Source organism: Trichechus manatus, unplaced genomic scaffold, assembly GCF_000243295.1.
Source record: "Trichechus manatus latirostris isolate Lorelei unplaced genomic scaffold, TriManLat1.0 scaffold00057, whole genome shotgun sequence".
Lineage (NCBI taxonomy): Eukaryota > Metazoa > Chordata > Mammalia > Sirenia > Trichechidae > Trichechus > Trichechus manatus.
Genome location: NW_004443993.1, coordinates 14,539,633 through 14,561,846, shown reverse-complemented (window position 1 = coordinate 14,561,846; position 22,214 = coordinate 14,539,633). Strand labels below are relative to the sequence as shown.

Here is a 22,214-nt window from a genome sequence, read left to right as displayed (position 1 = left end):
ACTGCCTCACTGGGTTTTGTGAAAGTTGACTATCTGTGATGGAGGAGAATGAGCTCAGTGAAGGGGACATTCTGAGCGCAGGGTTAGTGATAGGCTGCGCTGTGACTGGGTCTGTACCCACCGCCCTCAGTCATGTCCCCGGTGACTCTAGGACCTGAACAGGGGACCTCCTTGATTCCTGTCACACTGATCAGTACAGTCATCGCGTCAATGTTCCTTAAATCAATATGTGAAATTACGCGTAATGCCAACAAAAACCCCAAGAGGATATTCGGGAACTTAAACTTAATTTTTAAAGATCTGGAAGAACAAATAGTCAAAAGTCGCCAGTAAAGTTCTAGAGAAGTCAGGTGAGAAGCGTGTCTGACCACATCATAAAAGTTGTTCTGTTGTTGGGTGTCGTAGAGTCGGAATCTTAGCGACCCCATGTGACAGAGTAGAACTGCCCCATAGGGTTTCCTAGGTTGAAATCTTTACAGATCACCAGGTCTTTCTCCTGCGGAGCTGCCGGATGGTTTCGAACTGCGGACCTTTCGGTTAGCAGCCAAGCGGTTAACCACTATTGCACCACTGGATTTTTACATATAACACGAAGTTCCAAACTGCACGGGGCCCCGGGGGTACGAGGAGGGCCCTTAGCCCCTGCCATCTGGAGTTAAAGGCAACATCAGAAGCTAAAAGACAAGGGAAACTGAGGCAGGGGCCTCTTCTAGGGTTCCCCGAAAATAGAAAATCAACACAGAGCAGGGGAATCATCAAGAAAGGAGGATCCCCCCATGAGTCTCCTGATCTGACCTGGGGGCAGACACCAGGACCACTTCATGAGTAGGACGACCTGGGAGGTCTGAGGTCAGGAGGTGGCCCCCAGGACCGAGGTCTCCAACCCTGCCCACGAGCCTGGGCCAGGGTGAGTGCTGGCTTTGCTGACCTTGAGTTTCCCTTAAACTTCCCTTTGGGTGCCTGGCTCTGGCCTTGGGGAATTCCGGAGGGGGAAGGGGCATTCAGGCACCCAGTTGGACTGGGGGTGAGGGGGGGTCTCGGTGCTCACGGGCAACAGAGGGAAGATGCCCGAGGGGGGTGGGGACCACAGCCAGCCGGGGGTTCCTTAAGGCTTCTATTGAGGGGCAGGAGAAAGAAAGGAACCCACCCAGCAGGCTGACCCCATGCCTGGGGTACACGGTGACCCACCACCTGGTTCCGCTGCGACCTCGGGGGCTCCATGCGTGGGGGGGCTTTCAGTTGTAAATCAGGTGCAAGATGGTTGCCTTCGGGGGACCAGAGAGACGGCTTCGAGAGAGGCTCCGTGCCGGGCAGGACGGAGTTAGGGTAGCCCAAAAACCCAAACCAAACCCGCTGCTATCAAGTCGAACTCATAGTGACCCTGCAGGACAGAACAGAACTGCCCCATAGGGTTTCCAAGGAGCGGCTGATGGATTTGAACTGCCAACCTCTTGGTTAGCAGTTGAGCTCTTAACCACTGCGCCACCAGGACTCTGAGGGTGGCCCAGCCCCTTGGTTTTCCAGCTGGGTGTTCACAGCGCCAGGGTCCCTGGGTAGCACAAACGGTTTGCAGTCAGTTACTAACCTAAAGGTTGACAGTTGGAACCCACCCAGTGGCGCCACAGGAGAAAGGTCTGGCACTGGGTTTCCATTAACTAACTGTTGGTGACAGTTGCCACTGAGGCAGCTCCAACCCAACCTCGTGTGCATCAGAGCAGAACTGCTGCATAGGGTTTTCAAGGCTGTGACCTTTCGGAAGCAGAGTGCCAGGCCTTCTGAGGCGCCTCTGGGCGGCTTCGAACAGATGACTTTTCAGTTACTAGTCTGATGCTCTCAGCCATCTGCACCACCCAAGGACTCCTCCATAAACGTTACATCCAAGAAAACCCGAAGGAGCTCAGTTCTGCAAGGTAGCACATGGGTCCCCCTGCATCAGAACTGACTTGACCGGCAATGGGTTGGGTTTTTGGTTTTGGTGAACGAAGTCAGACAGGCCAGCAGGGGCCACTGTGGCACACAACACTTGCATCCCCACCTCCGGCCACACCTGGACGAGGTGAGGGCGGCGGCGTGGAGCCCTGGGCCCGGGGCTGCCCCTTGGGGTTAAAGGGACGAAGGACAGGTGTCTAGGGACATGCCCGGGCCCCACGCCAGGCAGTGTCAGTATCCACAAGATCCCAAGTTCTAGAAAGTTCTGTGAGCTCCAAGGGGACACTGGTGGGGTTCCAGGCTGGGTGGGGGCTGTGGTGGAGGGACATCACAGTGAACAGGCTGGGAAAAGGGGCAAGTGAATCGTTGGAGCCCAAGCAAAGCAGCCAGGGGGTCCCCGGAGGTTTCTTCTGAGGATGGTGGCTGCCTTCAGCACAGCCCACTCCCAGTGGGGGCAAGGAGGGCAAGGGCAGGGCAGGGGTGCCCCAGAAAGGGCCACACCCACGGGAAGCACCCTGTCCACTCCTTGAAACCCTGTCGAACCAAGCAAGCCCCTCAATGCCTCCAAAACGAGACATGAGACCACACAGCCCCTCGGCCCGGCTCCGTCCAGCATTTTCCAGAGCAGAGGTTGGAGGGGAGGGGGGCTCAGGCTTACAGCCGATCATTTTCATACAACGTTTAATCATCTGGCTGATCGTGATAAAATGCACCGCTCGGCTCCAGAAACAGCAGCAGAAATAGCAAGAGACACGAGACTTTTATACAAAAACATTTGTTGCTTACAAAACATATGCAAAAAAAGCTTTTTTTTTTTTTTAAAAAAAAACGAGACCAAAGGCAACATCCTCGCTAATTTTCTTCTACGTTAAAAAAAAAAAAAATCTCGTAACTAACGTTCTTTTTTTATTTTCCTTAAAAAAAATATTAGGCTTAGGCACAATTTGCTGGTGGCTCTTGAAGAACAAGCCAGGTTCACACCGTCTCCCCTCCAGGACGTGATATGTTTCGACGACTCCGTGCGGGATACTTAAGGCATTTTCTTCTTCTTCTTCTTGGTCAGAGTGTGTATTTTCTAGCGCGCTTTTCCACTTCTTTTATCTTTCATTACCAAAAAAAAAAAAAAATGCCCCTTTCAGCCCCGGGTGGGGGGCTGGAGGCTGAGATGTGTATTCGGGGTCATCGGGCCTCATGGGGCACTGCAGCCTGGACCTGGGTGGGGGGAGGCTGGTGAGGGGCATGGACCGGGGGTCACCGTGCAGAACTGTCACTCGGGACCCGGTGAGTCAGTGCCGAGGGCAGGTGTGCGTGAGGAAGGGACCATACACCCATCCTGCAGACAATGACCCGGGTCCGTGCGTACCTCACATGTGCCCGGTGGGGTTGTGGGCCTCCCCCAGGCCCGGGTGGGCGGCCGACAGCACCATCTGGGGGTCCCCGACCACGCCGGACACCTTCTCCTCTTCTCGACGTTTCAAGCAGGCTGCTTTGGGGTTCAGGTTGCGTTCTAGGGGGGAGAAGGAGAGCACGGTGGGAGACGGTCCCTGCGAGGGGGAGTCCGGGGTGGCAGTGGGGGGGGGTGTCGGGGAGGGTGGGGGCTCCCACACAGCTGGCCGCCACCTTGTCGCCTCCTTGAGAAGGTTGAGGGTTACAGGGCATGTGGGGCTGGGGGGTGGAGAAGAACAGGCCGGGTAGGCGGGGGCATCCGGGGTCTGCACCAGCCAGAGAGAGGACAGAGAGCAGCGCCGAATCCCTCCGAGCGCGCGCCTGGTGGGGCGGCCTGAGGCGGCGGCTGCGGCGGCGGCGGCGGGCGGGGCCGGAAGCGTACCTCGCACCTGCTGCTCCAGGCCCAGGATGACCTGCACGGCCTGCTGCAGGATCAGCAGCTTGGTCTGCGCCTTGTCCGACTTGAGGTGCAGCTGGCACATGCGGCCCAGCTCCCGGAAGGCCTCGTTAATGTCCCGCACGCGCACCCGCTCCCGCGCGTTATTGGCCATGCGCCTCTCCCGGTCCCTCAGGTCTTTCTCCTCCAGGGACAGCACCTCCTCCGCACTGCTGGGTGCACAGCACCAGCCCGTTAGTCGGGGCACGTGCAGGGTAGGGACACGGCGTGTCAGTGTGCGTACCATTGTGGGGACACGGTGCTGGTGTGCGTACCGGTGTGCGTACATTGTGTTGGTGTGCGTACTAGTGTGGGTACACTGTTGGTGCTGCTGCGCGTGCCAACGTGGGTACATGCTGGTATTGGTGCGCGTGCCAGCGTGGGTACACTGTGTTGATGCACGTGCCAGCGTGGGTATGCTGTGTTGGTGTGCGTACCAGCGTGGGTACACTGTTGGTGTGCGTACCAGCTTGGACAGGGTACACTGCTAGTGTGGGTGGCATACAGTGTGGGTACGTGGTGACAGGCTGCGTGTGCATGTGTGCGCTCACACTGTGAGCACATGCTCATCTGCGTGTGGGCTCATCACCGTGTATTGGGGAGGAAACACTCCCGTGGAATGTGGTGCGGGCCCCGGCTGCGTGGCCACGCCAAGGAGGGCTGAGGACAGGCTGTTCCCAAGAGGTCTGATGGGGAGGGAGGCGGGCCTCAATTCCACACTGGGGAGTCTACAGGGGAGTCGGTCCACCTTGCCCCTGGTCCATGCCATGTGCTCCAGGATGGGGCCAGGGAGGCCAGGGGCTCTAGTGCCCCTCTCTGCCCCTTCCTCCCTCCGGAAGGACGACCTTTCCCAGAAGAGCAGCCCCTTGCTGGGCAAGGAAAGCTAGGCCTGGCCTCTGACCTGCCCAGGGAGAACCCTGGTGTCAGACAATGAGGAGCAAACCAGCTAGCCCTGAGACCCCAGCATCCCCAGAAATGTGTCTGCCCCAGCCTAGCTCTCTAGAGCTGGGCCTGGATGGGACCTGGGCCACCACTGGCCCTGCAAGAGGGCGGCAGGACGAGGCAGTGCCAACCCTACCCCAGACCTAAGCTTCCTCCAGGACCTTGGCTGTCTCACTGCTAAGAAAGTGCCAGCAGTGGCTCCGAGCCCAGAGCCCCCAGCCCCCAGCCGGCGCAGAGCCGAAACCACCCCTCAGGCTGTGGCCAGCACAGCCAGCACAGACGTCCGACCCCAGGCTCAGTCCCACCCGGGCCCTGTTAGCTGGGTGGCTCTGGACAACTGAGTCTGCTGCTCTGTGCCTCAGTTTCCCCCTTGGTGGGAAGGAGGCCGACTTCAAGCACAGCACCCCTTGAACTACACTGTTGCAAAAATCAGCCCACACGGGTGAAGCTCAGCCGAGCTGGGCGTGAAGACAGGACAGCTGTGCCAGATCCACCCCCCTGTGCTCTGCCCTGCTCCTGGGGGCACTGCCCACACCCCACCCACAGGCCAGAGCGGGTCCCTCAGGTGGCGGTGGCCCTGGGGCCCTGGACAAGCGCGCAGACCAAACTGTCCGTGCAGACCGAGGCGGGCATGGCCCCCGCTCCTTCCATCCCCACGTCCCAGCTGGGGACTCGGGGGGAGGGAAGGCCCGAGGCTGTGGCCCCGTCGGGTGGTCCCCGAGCTTGGGCAGCAAGTGCGAGGTAGGGAGGGGCCGGGGTGGGGTGAGCGTGAGAGAGAGCAGAGAGGCAGGGGAGGGGGGATGCATGGCATGACACCCCCCCCATTGTGGAAACACAAAAACCTCAGAGTGGAAGAGGGGACAGCGGGGGGCCGCGGCCCCAGCTCCAGTCCAAGCACAGCGCTGCAGGAGAGAAAGGGTTAACGGGCCACGCAAGAGAGAAGGCGTTAAGGAAGCAGCTGCCAGCAGGGGGGTGGGGGAGAGGCCAGGCAGGGCGAGGGACAGGGCCAAGTCACATGGCGGGGACAGGGACAGGCCAAGTCACATCTGGGGGGGAGTGATTTCTTTATCTGTCAACCTCCCGTGGCCCAGGAGATGGCTGTGATAACCCTCTGTGCAGAGGAGGAAACTGAGTCAGGGGGAGGGGGCTGCCCGTGTGGCATCCGTGTGACAGGGAGGCGCGAGTGGAGTGTATACTGGCGCCTCCGGGCCCCCACGAGCGAGCGGGGCTCTGGGCTTCCTGGGAAGGAAGGGCTGGCGGGCAGAGGCCCACCAGGATCCGGGGGAAGCATTCTGGGTGGAGGGCCCAGGACTGGGAGAGAAGAGCCTCCCGTGTGCGGAGAGGCAAAGGCCGGGGGCAGCGGGCAGGGGGGCGGCAGGGAGGTGGGGGGCGGCGGGCGGCCCCCACTGACCTCGCACTTGCTGCTCCAGGTTCAGGATGACCGACACGGCCTGGTGCAGGATGAGCAGTTTGGTCTGGGGCTTCTCACTGTTGAGGTGCAGCTGGCACATGCGGCCCAGCTCCTTAAACGCCTCATTGATGTCGCGCACCCGCAGCCGCTCCCGCGCGTTATTGGCCACGCGGCGCTCCTTCTCCCGCTCGGCCTTCTGCTCGGGGGGGAGAAGGTCGTCCTCGTCCTCCTCTGGGCTACGGGGGAGGGGGCCGGGGGGCCAGAGGGACAGTGTGAGGTGGAGGGGTGGGGCGAGGGGCCCCTGGCCGCCTCCCAGTCTGGGCAGTGTGTGTGTGTGTGTGTGTGTGTATGTGTGTGTGCGCGCGTGCACGTGTACTGGGGCGTGGGGCCGCGTGCGCGGGGGGCTGGCACCTGGTCCGGGTCCGGGGGGGCTTCAGCTCCTTTTTCTCCTCCTCGGAGTTGTCGGCCACTGACGCGTTCTCCTCGTCCTCCTTCTCTTCCCGCTTGATCTCCCCGGCACCCGAGGCTGCACCTGTCCGCCCAAGTCCTGCAATGGGCCCAGGGTCAGGGCAGCAATCCACTCCATGTGGCCCCTGACGGGGGGCCCTCTGTCCATCTCACAAGGGGCACGAGCTCCCCTGGGACAACCAGGTTTTCATTTGTTAAAAAACTGGAATTCAGGAGTCCTGGTGGCGCAGTGGTTAAAAGCTCACCTGCTAACCAAAACGTCGGCAGTTTGAATCCACCAGCCACTCCTTGGAAACGCTACTCTGTCTTATAGGGTCGCTAGGAGTCGGAATTGACCCGACGGCAACAGGTTTGTGTTTTTTTTTTTTGGTTTAATGCTTAAGGAAGGAGCACAGCTGGTGCAACAATTAAGTGCTTGACTGCTAACCAAAGGGTCAGCAGTCTGAGCCCACTGAGCAGCTCTGCGGGACAAAGACCTGGCGATCTGCTCCCATAAGGATGACAGCCTAGGAAGCCCTATGGGACAGCTCTACTCCGTCACATGGGGGCACTGGGAGTCGGAATCAAGTCGGCAACACCCAACTACAACTGCTCCAAGGGCACTGAGTTTCTGTTTGTTCGTTGTCAGCTGCCGCTGAATCGGCCCCCAACTCATGGTGACCCCGTGCACAGTGAGCTAGAACCAGTGTGATCCAGAGGGTTTTCACTGGCTGATTTTCAGACATCGATCACCAGGCCTTTCTTCCAAGTCTGTCTTAGTCTGGAAGCTCCGCTAAAACCTGTTCGGCATCATAGCAACACACAAGCCTCCACTGACAGATGGGTGGTGGCTGCGTGTGAGGTGTGTCGGGCAGGAATCGAACCTGGGTCTCCTGCACGAGAGAGGAGAATTCTATCACTGAACCACTGCTGACCCCCAAGTTTGTGTTTAGGATGATGAAAAAAATTTGGACATGGACAATGGTGATGGCTACACAACATGAAGGATGTAATTAACGTTACTGAGTTGTACGCATAAAACTGGTTGAAATGGCAAATATCGTTATATGTATTTTACCACAATAAAATTAAAAACAACAATATTACCATCTTCTCTGGAACTGGATCCCTACCTCATGCCACACACAAACATCAGGTCCAGACAGATTAAGGACTTGAATGGAAAAGGCAAGACTTTCCAAGCCTTAGAAGAAACCGTAGGAAAGTGTCTTTGTGACTCAGGGGCAGGAAACTATTTCTTAAAACACCAAAAGAGCCGTTCTCAGCAGAAACATACATCGATAAAGTCGACTATACTGAAACAGAATTTCTGATCATCAAGAGACACCACAAAGGAAATAAAAAGATAAGCCACACAGTAAGAGAAGGTATGTGCAGTGTATATAACCAACAAAGGAATGGTAGCCAAAATATATAAAGAGCACCAACTAATCAATTAGAAATGGAGAAACAGCTCAATAGAGAAAGGGCGAAATAACCTGAATGGGCATTTCGTAGATGAAGAAAGGGCCGTGGCTGGAAACATGAGAATCGCTTTATCGCATCCAGAAATTGAGAAACACCAATGAGGACCACAAGGCACTACCATTTCATACCACGAGGTTGGCAAATTTGAGAGGCCTGACACTTCTAAATATTGCTCCTGGGAGGATCAGCTGGTACAACCACTTTGGAAAACAACTGGAGATTATCTTGAAAAGGCAGACGGGCACGCCCAGAAATTCCACAACCTAATATCACACTGGGAGCCCTGGGGGCACAATGGGTAAACACTCAGGTGCTAACTGAAAGGTTGGTGGTATAAACCCCCCAGTGGCTCCACAAGAGAAAGACCTGGCAATCTGCTCCTGTGAAGATTACAGCCTAATAACACAGTTCATAAAGAAAATGTTCTACATCCTACTTTGGTGATTAGTGCCTGGGGTCTTAATAGCTTGTGAGCAGCCATCTAAGATACTCCACTGGTCTCGCCCCGTTGGGAGCAAGGGAGAATGAAGAAAACAAGATACAAGGGAAAGATGAGTCAAAGGACTCATGGACCACAACTACCACAGCCTCCACCATCCTGAGTCCAGTATAACCAGATGATGCCCGGCTACCACCACTGACTGCTCTGACAGGGATCACAATAGAGCATCCCGGACAGAGCTGGAGAAAAACGTAGAACAAAATTCTAACTCACACAAAAAGATGAGACTTACTGCTCTGACCGAGACCGGAGAAACCCTGAGCGTATGGCCCCCGGACACTCTTTTAGCTCAGTACTGAAGTCACTCCTGAGGTTCACCCTTCAGTCAAAGATTAGACAGGCCCATAAAACAAAACGAGACTAAAGGGGCCCACCAGCCAAGGGGCAAGGATGAGAAGGCAGGAGGGGACAGGAAAGCTGGTAATAGGGAACCCAAGGTCAAGAAGGGGAGAGTGTTGACATGTCGTGGGGTTGGCAACCAATGTCACAAAACGTGTACTAACTGTTTAATGAGAAACTAATTTGCTCTGTAAACCTTCATCTAAATTACAATTTATAAAAAGATTACAGCCTAGGAAACCCCACAGGGCAGTTCTGCTCTGTCACATGGGGTCACCATGAGTCGGAATCGACTCAGAGGCACCCAGAATCATCACACCTGGGAAACTCTTGAGCACGCGCACAGAAGCCATGTATGGGAACGTTCTGGGCAGCACGCACCACAAAGGCATGGAGAGGGAGACACCCTAAACCCCAGGGGTTGCCACATTGGCGTGCGTTCACAACAGAAGACCTGACCTGAGCTAGGCGTGACACAGGCGGATCAGACGCCATGTGGAGCGCGTAAACCAGGGGGCAGCAGGAGGCTCCAGCACAGTGTCTTTTTACCAAGCTGAAACCGTAGGAGGCCTGGCAGTGCAATGGCGCTTAGCTGATAACGAGGAGGCCGGCAGTTCAAACCCACCTAGGGGCTCAGCAGGAGAAAGGCCTGGCAATCTGCTTCTGTAAAGATTACAGCCGAGGAAACCCTATGGGGCAGTTCTATTCTATCGAATGGGGTCACTCTTAGTTGGACTGACTCGAAGGTACCCAACAACAAATGCTATAAAACAAAACAGGGAGCCCGAGAGGAACCCTACGCTGTCGTCAGCTGCGCTGAGATGTGATCGGCAAATGCCGACCCTGGAACGGCTGTGTTCTCCAACAGATAAACAGGGAAGGACGAGGAGAGACAGGGCGCTGTCCGCCAAGACACTCAGGTCAGAGGCCTCCACCCACTCGATGCCAGCAGTAACACCCCCAGTCGTGACTACCGCAAATGGCCCCAGCCATCACGAAGTGTCCCCTGGGTGAGAACGCCTGGTGTAGAGCGCAAGGACGCGGTGACGTTAGGAGTCGGTGGAGGTTTTCGAGGTCAGGAGGTGAGGAGGTGGGGAGGTGAGGAGGCGGGGCTGTGACTGGACGTGGGCATGGGGTCTGGGACAGGGCTCCTGGGGTAGCTGACTTCGCTCTAGTTCTTGACTTGGGTGGATGTTAGGAAGGTGCTGGACTTAGAAATAATTCATTGAGCTGTACATTTGGTTTCTGTGTCTTTTTGTGTCTGAATTTTATCCCATAATAAAAAACGGGGGGAGGTTGAGGCGTTCAGGCAGGAGAACTGGACACAGAAACCCCAGGAGAGCAGAGTCACCATGTGGGGGCCGGGATGGGGGCCGGACACGCTCGGGGGCACTGGCCCTGATCTGGGGTTGTGGGGGGTCCCCGGGAACCTCCACCCCCCACCCAGTGTTGTCACGAACGTGCATCACGGTCATCACCTTCATGGAACGGAGTATCTCTCAACAAGTTGGGGTGGGGGAGCGTGCAAGAGGAAGGAGCCCCTCTGGGTTCTGTCTCCCCACCTGGAACATGGTTGGCGTTAACTGCTCCTGGGACCAGCCCACCATGAGCCAGGATCCAGACCCTGGTGGGCACCTCTCCTGTGCCCTGCCTTCCAGAAAACCTCTGGGCTAGTGGACAGCCCATCCTGCCACCATGCCTTCCCACCCCGGCCCCGAGCTCTACTGGCCCCAGCAGATCCCAAGGCCTCTTGCCACCAGTGGTATGTCTCTCCCAAGGGCCTACGGCAGTCTTACCCTAACCTAGAGCTAACTGTATCCCTAACCCCATCACTACCACTAACCCTAACCCTAACCATATTGCTAACACCCTAACCTAACCATATCCCTAACCCCATCACTACCACTAACCCTAACAATATTGCTAACACTCTAACCTAACTGGATCCCTAACCCCATCACTAATACCAACCCTAATCCTATTGCTAGTCCTAACCCTAACTCCATCCCCAACCCCCAACCCCATCAAGAAGTCTCCACTGAGGACCTTACCTTCACCCTAACCAAGTCCTAACCCCATCCCTAGACCTGACCCTACCTGTGACCCTAACAGTAACCCTAGCTCTAACCCTAACCCTATCGCTAGTCCTAACCCTAACCCCATCCCTAACCCCATCCGTAGCCCTCTCCCAGCTCATTCTCATCCACCTTCCAACACGCCATCATTCCCTCTCTGAAAGAACCCTCTCGACCTCACTCCCTTCCGGCTCCTTCCCAGATAGAAAAACGCTTCCACCCGGTGCTGTGCCACACAGTCGTCTGACCCCATGCTGGCCCAGTCCTAGTCCGCAGCTCCTCTGAGGGGCCCTGTCCGCCTCGGCCCCAGGCCCCTGTGCTCCGCCACGTCCCCTCCCCCTGCCCGGCCTTGGATGTGGCTCTGCTCCATCCACACTCACACTCCTCCCACCTGTGACCTTGTCTGGTGCCCGGCTCTAAACCACCCCCCAAGTGCCAATGGCACCCGCCTGTCCGTCTCCAGCACATCTTGCCGTGAACACCAGACTCACACTCTTGAAGGGCGTCTCAGACGTGACAATCCCAAGACAATCCTGATCTGGCCCCAAACGTGCCCCAGACACGGCCGTCCCCGGCTGCCCCGGCCAGAAGCCCCGGGTTGTACTTGTCTCCTCTCTCTCCTTCCTTCTCCCTCTCCCCCTTGCCCCACGTCTCATCCAGCTGCAAATCTCTTGAGACTCGTCCAATTTTGATCTATAGGGGATCAAACTGACAACAGCAACTCAAAAGGTCAGACGGGAAGCTTAGGGGGCAGTGAGTTCACGTTAACGGGGGCAGAACAACTCAGAAAAGGAAAGTGAGAATGGCTGCACAACTTGAATGTGATGAACGTCACCAAATTGTACGTGAGGGAACAGTTAAATTGGTGTGCGTTCTGCCGTGTATACTCTCAACAACAACAGAATAAGATTAAAAAAGAGACATCCGAATCCTCCCACCTCTCGCCCCCTCCGCGGCCCCAGGCCACCAGAGGGTGCCCGTGAGCACAGCGTCAGCCAGTCCCTGCTCTGCCTGCCACCCTCCAGGTCTCCCACCTCCCCGAGCACAGGGCCCCCTGCACCACATGCCTGTCGCCTCCCTGCCCTCCCCTCCTCCTCTCTCCCCCTCACTCGCTCCAGCCACATGGGGCCCCTGGCTGTTCCCCCACTGTGCCAGGCTGGGTCCTGCCTCAGGGCCTTTGCACATGCTGTTCCCGCTGCCTGCTCTCACCTCCTCCCAGACTCCGCTCAAACGTCGCCTCTTCACCTCCCTGACCCCCCTCCTCAAAACTGCACAAGAGCGGGGGGTCCCATCTCCATTCCCACCATGCCTCAGTTTCCTCCGCCAGAAACGGGGGCCGACCAGTTGTGACTCTCAGGTGGCTGCGAAGATGTGTGCACCTGGCAGAGAGCGGGCCCTCAGACCTGCGTGGCGGCTCTTGGTTCCTTGTCTCTTGGCAAACAGGGCCTCCCCGTTGCCCCCCGTTTTCCAGCCACCCCTGACCAGCCCCTGCCACAGGCCTTACCGCTGTACGAGTCGGGGGGTGGCCGCGAGAGGTCGGGGAGGGTGCTGGGCTGGCTGGGGAGGGCCACGTGGTTGTGCAGGAGGCCGGCACTGCCTGTCAGGCCGTCGTCCACGTGGCCACCTCCAACCTGTGGACAGTGGATGCAGCATGTCAGCACTGGGTGGGTCCCCCGCCCCCCGCCGCCCTTGCCCAGTGCTCACCAGGCTGCTGTGCCGGCCGCCCAGCGGCATGACGGGGCCGGCGAAGCCTGAGGCTAGCGCGCCGTGGGCAGGCAGCAGCCCGTGGATGTCGCCGGCCGTGCCCACGGCGTGGCTGCGCAGCACGTGGATGGCCTCATCCAAGTGGTCCTCCAGCTTGTTCTGCTGCGGGGAGGGGCGGGGAGTGGCTGCGACCGGGGCCCCAGGACAGGACCCCCCAAGCAGCGGGCGGCCACATTTATAGCTCTGGACGTGGCCTGGCTCAAATCGTGACGTTCGCCAGCCACAGGGCCACTGTGCTGGCCGCCCACAAGCTCTTAATCAAGATTTTTCTACCCGAGGGGTGTCTGTCTTATAAAATTGTCACGAGACCAATGGCTGCTTTCCATGACACAATTTTAAAAAGTCACAGAATTCAGAGTCACATAAGACACCCCCACTGGGTCCCACATCTGCACTGGGAACCGTGTCTGTCCGCACACATGGCCCCCCGCTGTGGGCACCTCTTCAGCTGCACGCACTCACCAGAAACTGGCTCCCCCACCCCACATCCTTGGAGGTCAGGACAGGGGGCAGGAGAACTCACCAGGCCATGGAGACCCCCATCATAGCTGGGTGATAAGGCACCGGGGGGCCCTGTTCGGGGCCACTGGGAACTCCCTGCGGAGGGAGGGGGCACACAAATGGGGGGATGAGAGGCGGAGGCAGGCTGGGGCTGGCCCTGACCACCCGGGGCCCCTCCTGGGCAGACCCTGCCCCTCACTGGGGGCTGGCGAAGCATGGTCACTCTCCCAGGAAGAACGGGAAGGGGGCAGAGAGAAGGAATCTGGAGGCCAGGGGTGGGGAGTCCCTGAGGGGCCTGTGATACCCGGCCTGGCCACAAGAGGGTGCCCGACACCTGCAAAGCTGTTCTGGGGCCATAGGACAGGGGTACTGGGGGCCCAGAGGGCTTGGCTCCGGGGAGACCTGGATGTCCCCCAGGGGAGAGGTGAGGGGACCTGCCCAACTGCCTAGGCTTTCCAGAAACCTCCAGATCTCACTTCCCCATCACTCCCAGCTGACCCCTGGGCGTCCCTGCAGGGGGAAAAGGCAGTCTGGTCCCCTCACCAGAGCCGAGCATGGGGTATGCAGTTGGTGTCTAGTTAATACCCACAGCATGAACACACAACAGTGTGTGTGTCTGTGTGTGTGGGCATGTGCCACGCGTATGTACGTGTGTGTATATACACCTATGTGTATGTACACCTATGTGTGTATGCGTGTCAGTGTGTGTGTGTGTGTGCGCTGACATGCTAAGGTCCAGGCCAGAGCCTCAGCTGGCCTCCAGGCCTTGCTACTCCAGCCCACAGCCCCGGAGCCCCAGCCGCCACCCCGATGGTCCCCCACATGCTCCCTGGGGTTTGTGCAGAGTGAGCAGCTGGGCTCTCCTCCCGGCCCAGCCTATGCAATAAGGTGACTGGAACGTGCCTCCTAGGCCGTCTCACAGCCTGGCCATGGCATTCAAGAGTGGATCAGAGGACACCTCCTCCATGGAACCCTCCTGGATGTCTCCAGGGCATGAGCTCCAGCAGGGCCTGGACGGTGTTCACCCAGCTCTGACCCGTGATGCGGCTGGAGCCAGAGGGGCAGCCTCACCCCCCTTCCCCGCTGTCCCAGGCTGCAGGCACTAGACCCCCCGACTCCCATCCCCTCACAAACCTGCCAGGCCCTGTGGGGAGCCTACAGGGGTCGAGGGGCTGGATGAGAAGTTATTGCTTGAGTGATCCGGGGAGTAGATCTGCGGCGGGAACAGGGAGAGACAGGTGGGCCGCCGAGCGGTCAGGGGCCAGCCTTTCGTGGGGTCCCTGACCCGCCAGCCCCGCCACCCCAAGTCCCGCTCCTCACCGAGGCCAGCGCCTTCCCGAGTGCGTCCCCGGAGCTGCCAGCCGTGGTCCCTCGTGAGCCTGTGGGTGGAGAGAGGGGAGGCCTGACCTCAGGGCTGCGCGCCTGGCTTGGATGCCCCAGTTGACTGGGGGCTCAGGTTGAGTCCAGCCAATTTCTGACTCATGGCAAGAAAAGTCCCGCCTGATGTCTAGCCACATGCCTTCACAGACGGGGCCGTGGGCCCTTGGGCAAGGGAGTCCCCTTTCTGAGCCTCAGATTCCCCAGCTGTAAAGCTGACTCCTCACGGAGCTGTTTCCAGATGCCCCTGGGCTGGGTGTGAGGAACCCGAGCCCAACGCACAGGGTGGTTGTTAGGGAAGATAATCACGGCCTGGCTCCCAGGGCCGTAGGAAACATCTGCGCTCGCTGAAGACACCATCAGCCCCACAGCCCGCGGGCCCTGCCCTGCGTGTCCCCCTGGGGACGGGGACCCCACCCGGGGAGAGGTGTGAGGGCCGGCCCGTACCCAGGAGGCTGTCGGCCCCGCTGACGGGGGGTGTGTGGCTGGTGACGCTGCTGTAGGGGGCTCCGGGGGCCGAGGAGAAGCTGGACACGGCCGGCAGCCCGCCGTTGACCTCAGCTCCGTGCAGCGGGTAGCCCTGCATGAGGGTGGGAAAGGAGGGTCACGGGGCGCACGGGGCCGGCGGGCCGCACCCCCCGCTCGCCGCACCCCGCCGCGGTCCTACCATGCGCTCGTGCTGGTGCAGGCCGCCGAACGCGCCACCGCTGCTGCTCGCGGGACCGGCCCCACCCCCAGGCGGGAGGGGCAGCGGGGACGAGCCCCCGCCCAGCATGGGCCCAAAGCCCGCCTGGCCTGCGGGGCCCCAGAGCTCGGCCGAGGGGTGCAGGCTGCCATCTGCAGAGAGGCGGGCGGTGAGCGGCGGGCAGGGGCCCCTGGCCCGGCCCCCCGCCCCCGTCCCAGGCGAGGCCCCTCCACGCACCGGCCATGTAGAAGGGGGCAGGGTAGGCGCTGCTGGGGGTCTTGGCAGCCGGGTAGGCGGCGGCGTCTCTGCCATAGTCATCACCTGAGCTGGGCGGGTACACCTGGTGGGGGGGGGCGGTCAGGTGGAGGGCCCATGCAAGGCCTAGCTGACCCCCCGGCCCCATGCTGGCCCTATCCCCAGCCAAGACCATCCCAGACGGCAGCCCACCGGGCCATCCTCACCCCCTATCCTGCTCTAAACTCTCCCCTCAGACGAAGCCCAGCCCCGTAGCCCGGCACTCGAGGCTCCAGTGGCGTCACAGTCTCTCTCCACTGCTCCTTCTCCAACCCCTACTCGCAAAATGCTCCGAACTCTTGTGCCTCAGGCCTTTGTACGCTGGGCTCTATGACTGGAATGCCTTTTCTCACCTGCATTCTGAAAACTCCTATTGACCCATCAAAACCCCAGCTCCAATGCCCTCAGTCCCTCCTTCTTTGTTCCCCCTCTGGGCTCTCCTAGTGCTGGAACCTCTACGGTCCCAGCTCTGAGCACACAAGACTATGGGGCCTCAGACACAAAGCCCAGGATTAACGCCTGGCGGTGGCTGTCCCAGACTAGTAATGGCCAAGGGGTTCCGTAGTTGCCACCAACTGATCGGCTGGCAACTGATCGGCTGGCATTGCCTGGGCCCAGTGGGAAAGTGCTGGGATCAACCGGTGATGCCTGCCCCCGACAGTGGAGTGGAGAGCTACGGTCTGACTGCCGAGTGTCAGATGCGACAGACAGGCCCAGAGCACTCAGCTCTGATGTTCTAGGAAGTTGGGGCAGGGCCCCAGGGAAGGAAAAGTGGAGCTCGGAGTGGCAGGGAGCAGAACGGCAGCATCACCAATCAAGGCCTTAAACAACCTAAGCGCGCCTCGATGCCTCTAGGCCCCAGCGCCCTGGACGAGTGGTTTGACCGCACTGGACATTAATCCTGAATCCTGGGCCCACAGTGAGTGCTGTCAGCCCGCAGGGTGCGGTGGTGGCCATGCCAAGCCGGGAAACCCAGCAAACTGCCTTTCCTTCCAACATGCTTAAATCGTGGGCAGCTCAGCACCGTCAGATGGTGATGGGGAGGCTCTGTCTGCTGGGCCTGCAACCTGTCAACCGCCAGGTGCCGAGACGGGGCCTCTCTAAATGGGCCCCCAAGGTACCCCCCTGCACCTGCTCACAGGACCCCCACTCCCACGCTTTCTTAGGAGGCTGTGGCCATAGGAAGCAACTTTGCCTTAAAGCAAGAGGGAGCAAGGTTAGACAAAAGGAAGAACTTCCCTGATTGTCCCTCAGAGGTGAGGTCAAGTCCGGCCAAGCGCCAAGCAACTTTGGCTCAGGACTCACGAGGGGTCTGCCCACTCGCAGGTGGTCACACAAAGGTCAGTGCCCCTGACATGTCGCCTGGCTGGGGAGGTGACAGCCTCGGCCTATGGGGCCCCGCCCTATGCCCCACAACTCACCGAGGACGGGAGCCCTGGCGGCACCTTCCGGACCTTCTTGGGCTGGGCATCTGTCAGGAGAGAGAGGAGTGAGTGGCTCGACCCCAGCCTTGCCCCGCCTGCCTGGAACAGTCAGGAAGACGCAGAGGACACAGCAGCCCCGGGCTCTGGTACAGGGGACACCATCACTGCTGGCAGTTACAGAAACAGCCCCCCTCCCACACCCAGGGCAAGGGGCCCCTGAACTTCCCTCTTGAGAACGAGGATTGAAATGAAAGCCGGGTCCATCCACACGGGTCGGAGACCCGGCCGGACCCCTGAGCGGTGGTCTGCAGCGCAGGGCTGGGGTCTCGGACGTGGGTCGCCGTTGCCAGGCCACCGCCCCTCCACCCCCAGCTATCTCGTTTTCCAGTTTCTTGGTTCCCTGTCCGTCCCTCCAACCAGCCCGACCCTGAGGAAGGGCCAGGTCAGCCCTGGTGCCTGCCATGACCCCAGCGTCCAGCTGGGAACCAGAAGCCATGCAGTAGGCTGACACTAATGCCCTTTCTGTCCCCTTGGCCAGCGGGGGACAAGGGCTGCTTCACTCGATCCTGGACGTCACCTCTGGACCCACTCACCCAGGCTGCTGCCGTCTGCGGGTCTCCGCCGGGGGTTGCCGGGAAAGGAGGGGTAGTACTGGGCGCTGCCTTTGACACCTGAGGGGGACAGCGGCCCAGGGCTGCTGAGGGCCAGCTCGCCCGGCAGGAAGCCAGCCTGGGGGGAGGGGGACAGATCGCCATGAGGGGCAGCCCCCTGCCGGGCCCCAGGTCAATGCCGGCAAAACTGAAACAAAACCACCAACCCTACAGACAGCTAGGCCCGGCCCCGTCTGCGGAGGGGCCGTGACCCCTTCCTGCCCCGCTGACGTGGCTGACCTTCCACCACCCGAAGCAGCGAAGCACCGGCCCCGTCTCCCTGACCTAAGGCGCCCACGGTCACATGCCGCCCCGTTGTTCTCGTGAGAAAGACTGAACCACACCACTGCCCGCGGAGCGCAAGACGCCACCCAGGCTCAGGGCAGCGGAGCGAGCAAACTCTGTGCCTCAGCGCCGACGGGAGCTGGCTGTTCTGTGCCGTGTGCCTTGTTTCTGGCTTTTTTTACTGAAGAGTTGAAGCTGGTCTGTGCTAGTCTGAACAAGACGTCCCCCACTGCACCGGCTGCCGTGCGTGGACTCTGGTTTCACGGCCCCAGCTCCCTATGCGGGGAGGACGTGGTTGGGGGTAGTCCCTGCTCGACGCCTGGGTTGACACACACATTGGGAAGACCTCGGAAACCCGGGTTCGAGGCCCGCTTCTGCAGCTCACACGTGCAGCCCCCTCGACGCCCCAGCTTCCCTGTCTGTGGAACAGGCATACTGGCCGCTCGCACGGCTCGGGGGCATCGTGGGGACCGACGGGGCGATGGGAGTTGTGGCTTGCAGGTGGTGCCCTAATAGCTGCGCAGCTGTCATTCTGACTCAGGTCAGCGTGACGCAGGCAAGGGACAAGGCTGTGCCCTGAAATTTGGGAGCTGTAGGCAGAGGCAGGAATGAAACCCTCGGATGTGGCGGGAGGGGCCCGGGGGTAACCAGGCCACAAAGGGCCACGCTGGGGACCGCTGGGTCCAGCCACGGCCCTCCACCAGCCTCGCAGACAGGACCGGCAGAGGCAACAGTCTGTCCTGGGCGAGGGGCCTCCCCGGGCAGGTACAGGGTGGAGGGCTGGACCTTGGGGCTAGCCTGGGAACGGCACGGGGAGAGCCCTCAGGGCTGCCTCAGTTTCCCTGTCTCTCTGAGCCCCCCGAGCTGCACCCGTGCAGGGGAGCCGTGGCAGGGACCACGGCCTCCTGATATCTAGTCGGCCTCCCTCCTGCTTCCCGGCCCTGCCTGCCAGCCTGGCCTGGCCCAGTGCTATTTCAGCCGTTGCCAGGGAACAAACAGCCACTGAGCCCAGCCACAGAGCTTCTGCGGACAGGAGGAAGCCGGGACAGACTGATTCCCAGTTAAAACATGTCAGAAGAAAAAGTGGGAGAAAAGGACAAAGGGGGGCGCCGGTCCCCGAAGCAGCCCCACCAGGTGATCTTGGGCAAGTGGCCGTGGCCTGCACCCCATCGGAATAACGGGGTGTTGCCCAGCCCCGCCCACCTTGTGGCCCCAGGCTGTCTGCAGACAGGTGGGTGCTGAGCCTGTGAGCCCAACGGGGTCCCCGTGCCCAGTCCCGGTCCCACCCTGCGAACGTGCCGCTCACCTGACTCAAGCTGCCGACGTTGGTGTCTCTCCCGAAGGCCGTGTACGCAGCCCGCTCACCGCCTTTGCCTGGAGGGAGGAGAGACGGTGGGTCACTGGGAGCCAGCCCCGTAGGAAAGCACGCCCAAGGGGCTGTTGGGGCCAACTTGGCAGCTGGCAGGGGGGCCTGCATACAGCTGGCACTCAATCAGCATGCATGGCTGAGAGCGCTGCAGGGGGACACTGGGCGGAGCCTCAGCCTCTCCAGGCCGGCTTCCCCGTCTTCCTGCCAACAGGGACGGGCCTGGGGACAAGCAAGGGGCCATAGTTTGCAAATGTGAGTGAGCCAACGCCTTGTCCGCCAGGACCCCCAACATGTCCCTTGCCCCAAAGTACAACAACCCAGAGCTCAGCTAGGCCACAGCCTGCTCTGGTTGCACATGGGCCTGGACCAGCCCCTGCACTTTCGAGCCTGGGTTTCCTGCATTCAGGGTTGGGGGGTGCTGACTCCTGGGGAGCTGGGCTCACACGAGGCATTGTCGCCCCAGTGGACAGGCTCGGGAATCCCTGGCTGGAGAATCTGTCAGGAGCCTGTGGCCCCGTATACACGGCATCTGTCTGGGTCAGCCTCTCAAAGTTCCATCAGCACAGACCTCACCCCTAGCTCCAGGCCAACAGAGACAGCCTCGTCTTCCATTCACAGACGAACTCACGAAGCAACAGATATTGTTTCACACTACTTGGTGAGAAAGGGTTTCATCCCCCAAGCGAGCAGGCGAGGCCTGGGGCTATGAGGGGCAGTCTGCCTGAGAGGGATGCCTGCATGGAGAGGCTCCTACTGCTTCAGACTCCTGGATCAAGCCTCGCCTGAAGCAGGCCCTCTGGGTTACTCAGTACCTGACCCAGTAAGTCCCTCTTTGGCTTAACCTGGGATCTCAACTAAGTATGGACCATCAACAGCCTTGCTGTGTGTGAGGAATCAGAACGCTTGGCCGACTAATCTGAGTTATTCTCAAACCAGGAAAAAACCTGTCTTTTTTTTATGATAAAAGTTCAACTAGACTATAGCAGCTTCGCTGCGTGTGGGCTCCACGCCGCCCTCTCTGAGCTCCTTAGCTGCAGGACATCAGGCCCAGGCACAGCTGGGCTCTGGCATTTCACCTGGGTGGCCGCGGGAATTGCCCCATCAGCCCTGCCTGCCTTGGGCCAGCTGGCAGCAGGAAGACATCAGGAGGAAGAAGGGGAGAGGGGAACCCGGCATGCCAGCAGGTGCAGGCGCCGAGAGGGCCACAGGCTACATGCAGGGCCAGGCCTCACCTTCCTCATCCAGGAAGCAGGCACGAAGTGCCATATGGCACACAGAGGGTGCTAGACACTGCCCACTATGCGGCTCACTCAGGCCACAAGCACTTATTGAGCTCCTACTGTGTGCTGTGACCTCAGTGGCGTTCAAACCAGGGGCTGCTCCCGCGGAGTCTAGGGCTAAAGGTGGGGGCCCTGCAAACCCTCTGGGCCTCAGTTTCCCCTTCAGTCAATAGCTCTGAGGCTCCCACGATTCCTACCCCGTGCCGAGCATCTAAACCCAGCAACATGTTCAATCTCCGTGGCAGGCAGCCTCGACTTCATCTAAGAGGCCACTGTCGAAGCTGCAGTTTTATAAATGGTAACGATAAACGTTGCCAATCACCTGCCCTGCCACCCGCACCCCGGGGGGGCCTCTCAGGATCATCCAGGGACAAAATTAAGATCCCTATAATGCGCTCAGCCGCTAACCAAAACGTTGGAGGGTCGCAGTTACCAAGAAGCGCCTTGGAAGAAAGGCCTGGCAATCTGCTGCCAAACAGTCAACCACAGAAAACCCTATGGAACAGTTCTACTTTGACACATGTGGGGTCACCATGAGTTGGGGCTGACTCAATGGCAATTGGTTTTACTGGTATTTCAGAGCTGAGCTCTGAGGGGAAATGGGGGCTGACCCCCAGGATCCGGGCCCCCAACCGTCCCAAGTCCCTGCTCTGCCCATCACCCTGAAGCCTCTCGAGCCCCCGGGTGCTGGCTGGAGCATGATGGTCCCCAGAGGATGGAGCCCTGGAGCTGTGGGCTGAGTCCTGAGCCCGGAACCTGTGGGCGTAACTGTGTTTGCAAAAGGGGTCTTTTCAGGGAGGGTTAGTTAAGATAAGGCCACACTGGAACGGGGTGGGTCACTGGGTCACAAAGACCGGTGTCCCAGGCTCCATCCACTGTGTCCTGCTCCAAAGGACAGAGGCGTCACTGCCAACACATTCTGGGTGGACACTGTGGATGTGCCGGGCAGCCAGGCATGCTGGGCAGGCCAAGGACCCCACATGTGCAGGAAAAGGGGGTGGGGCTGCCTCCTGCCAGACACTCACCCCCGAGGCCAGGTCCCAGGAATGTGGACGAAGAGAGGCTGCCGTGAGACTCACTGAAGTGGGTGCCTTCGCTGTAGGTCTACGGAGAGACGGGAGGTTGAGGGAGGCTGGAGACCCTGGGGCCCCACTGCACTCCCGTTTTACAGCTGGGGAAGCTGAGGTTCAGGGAGGCAGGCAGGTCAGATCCAAGACTTGAACCCATGTCTGAGCCGGAAGCCCCCGGAGAGCAGGCTGGGGTCCGACTTCCCCTCTGAGCCTGTTTCTTCCCCCAAGTGCACCCCCCTGCACCCTGGGAAGGGAAGCCCAGGTCCAGGGCCTCGCAGGGGCTCCTCACCCGGCTGGGGTCGAAGGAGGAACTGTTCTGGTCACTGGTGCCCCAGGAGCCCGAGCAGGACCGTTCCTCCAGACCTGTGGAGGAGGCGAGAGGGAAAAGTCAGGGTCACCGCAGCCCTGTCCACCTCCAAAGCCCCAGACAGCCTCGGGCTTCACGTACCTCCAGCTCCTCAGCTCAGAATGCTCTTCCACTGGCTAGCTCCGCTGGCAAA

General features: G+C 59.8%; 1 protein-coding gene across 1 annotated transcript in view; it reads right to left on the bottom strand.

Annotated features, from left to right (window-relative positions):
• Window positions 1-2,565: 2,565 nt before the first annotated feature.
• TCF3 (transcription factor 3) overlaps window positions 2,566-22,214 on the bottom strand; it is a 41,516-nt gene continuing 21,867 nt past the window's right edge. The window contains 17 exon segments of the mRNA XM_023733330.1: window positions 2,566-3,030; window positions 3,293-3,436; window positions 6,165-6,403; window positions 6,405-6,711; window positions 12,520-12,646; window positions 12,720-12,881; window positions 13,303-13,376; window positions 14,415-14,493; window positions 14,601-14,659; window positions 15,105-15,237; window positions 15,325-15,494; window positions 15,580-15,682; window positions 17,058-17,107; window positions 17,654-17,789; window positions 19,302-19,369; window positions 21,670-21,748; window positions 22,004-22,077. Coding sequence (XP_023589098.1) covers window positions 3,294-3,436; window positions 6,165-6,403; window positions 6,405-6,711; window positions 12,520-12,646; window positions 12,720-12,881; window positions 13,303-13,376; window positions 14,415-14,493; window positions 14,601-14,659; window positions 15,105-15,237; window positions 15,325-15,494; window positions 15,580-15,682; window positions 17,058-17,107; window positions 17,654-17,789; window positions 19,302-19,369; window positions 21,670-21,748; window positions 22,004-22,077 — 2,003 coding nt within the window. The 3' untranslated portion in view covers window positions 2,566-3,030; window position 3,293.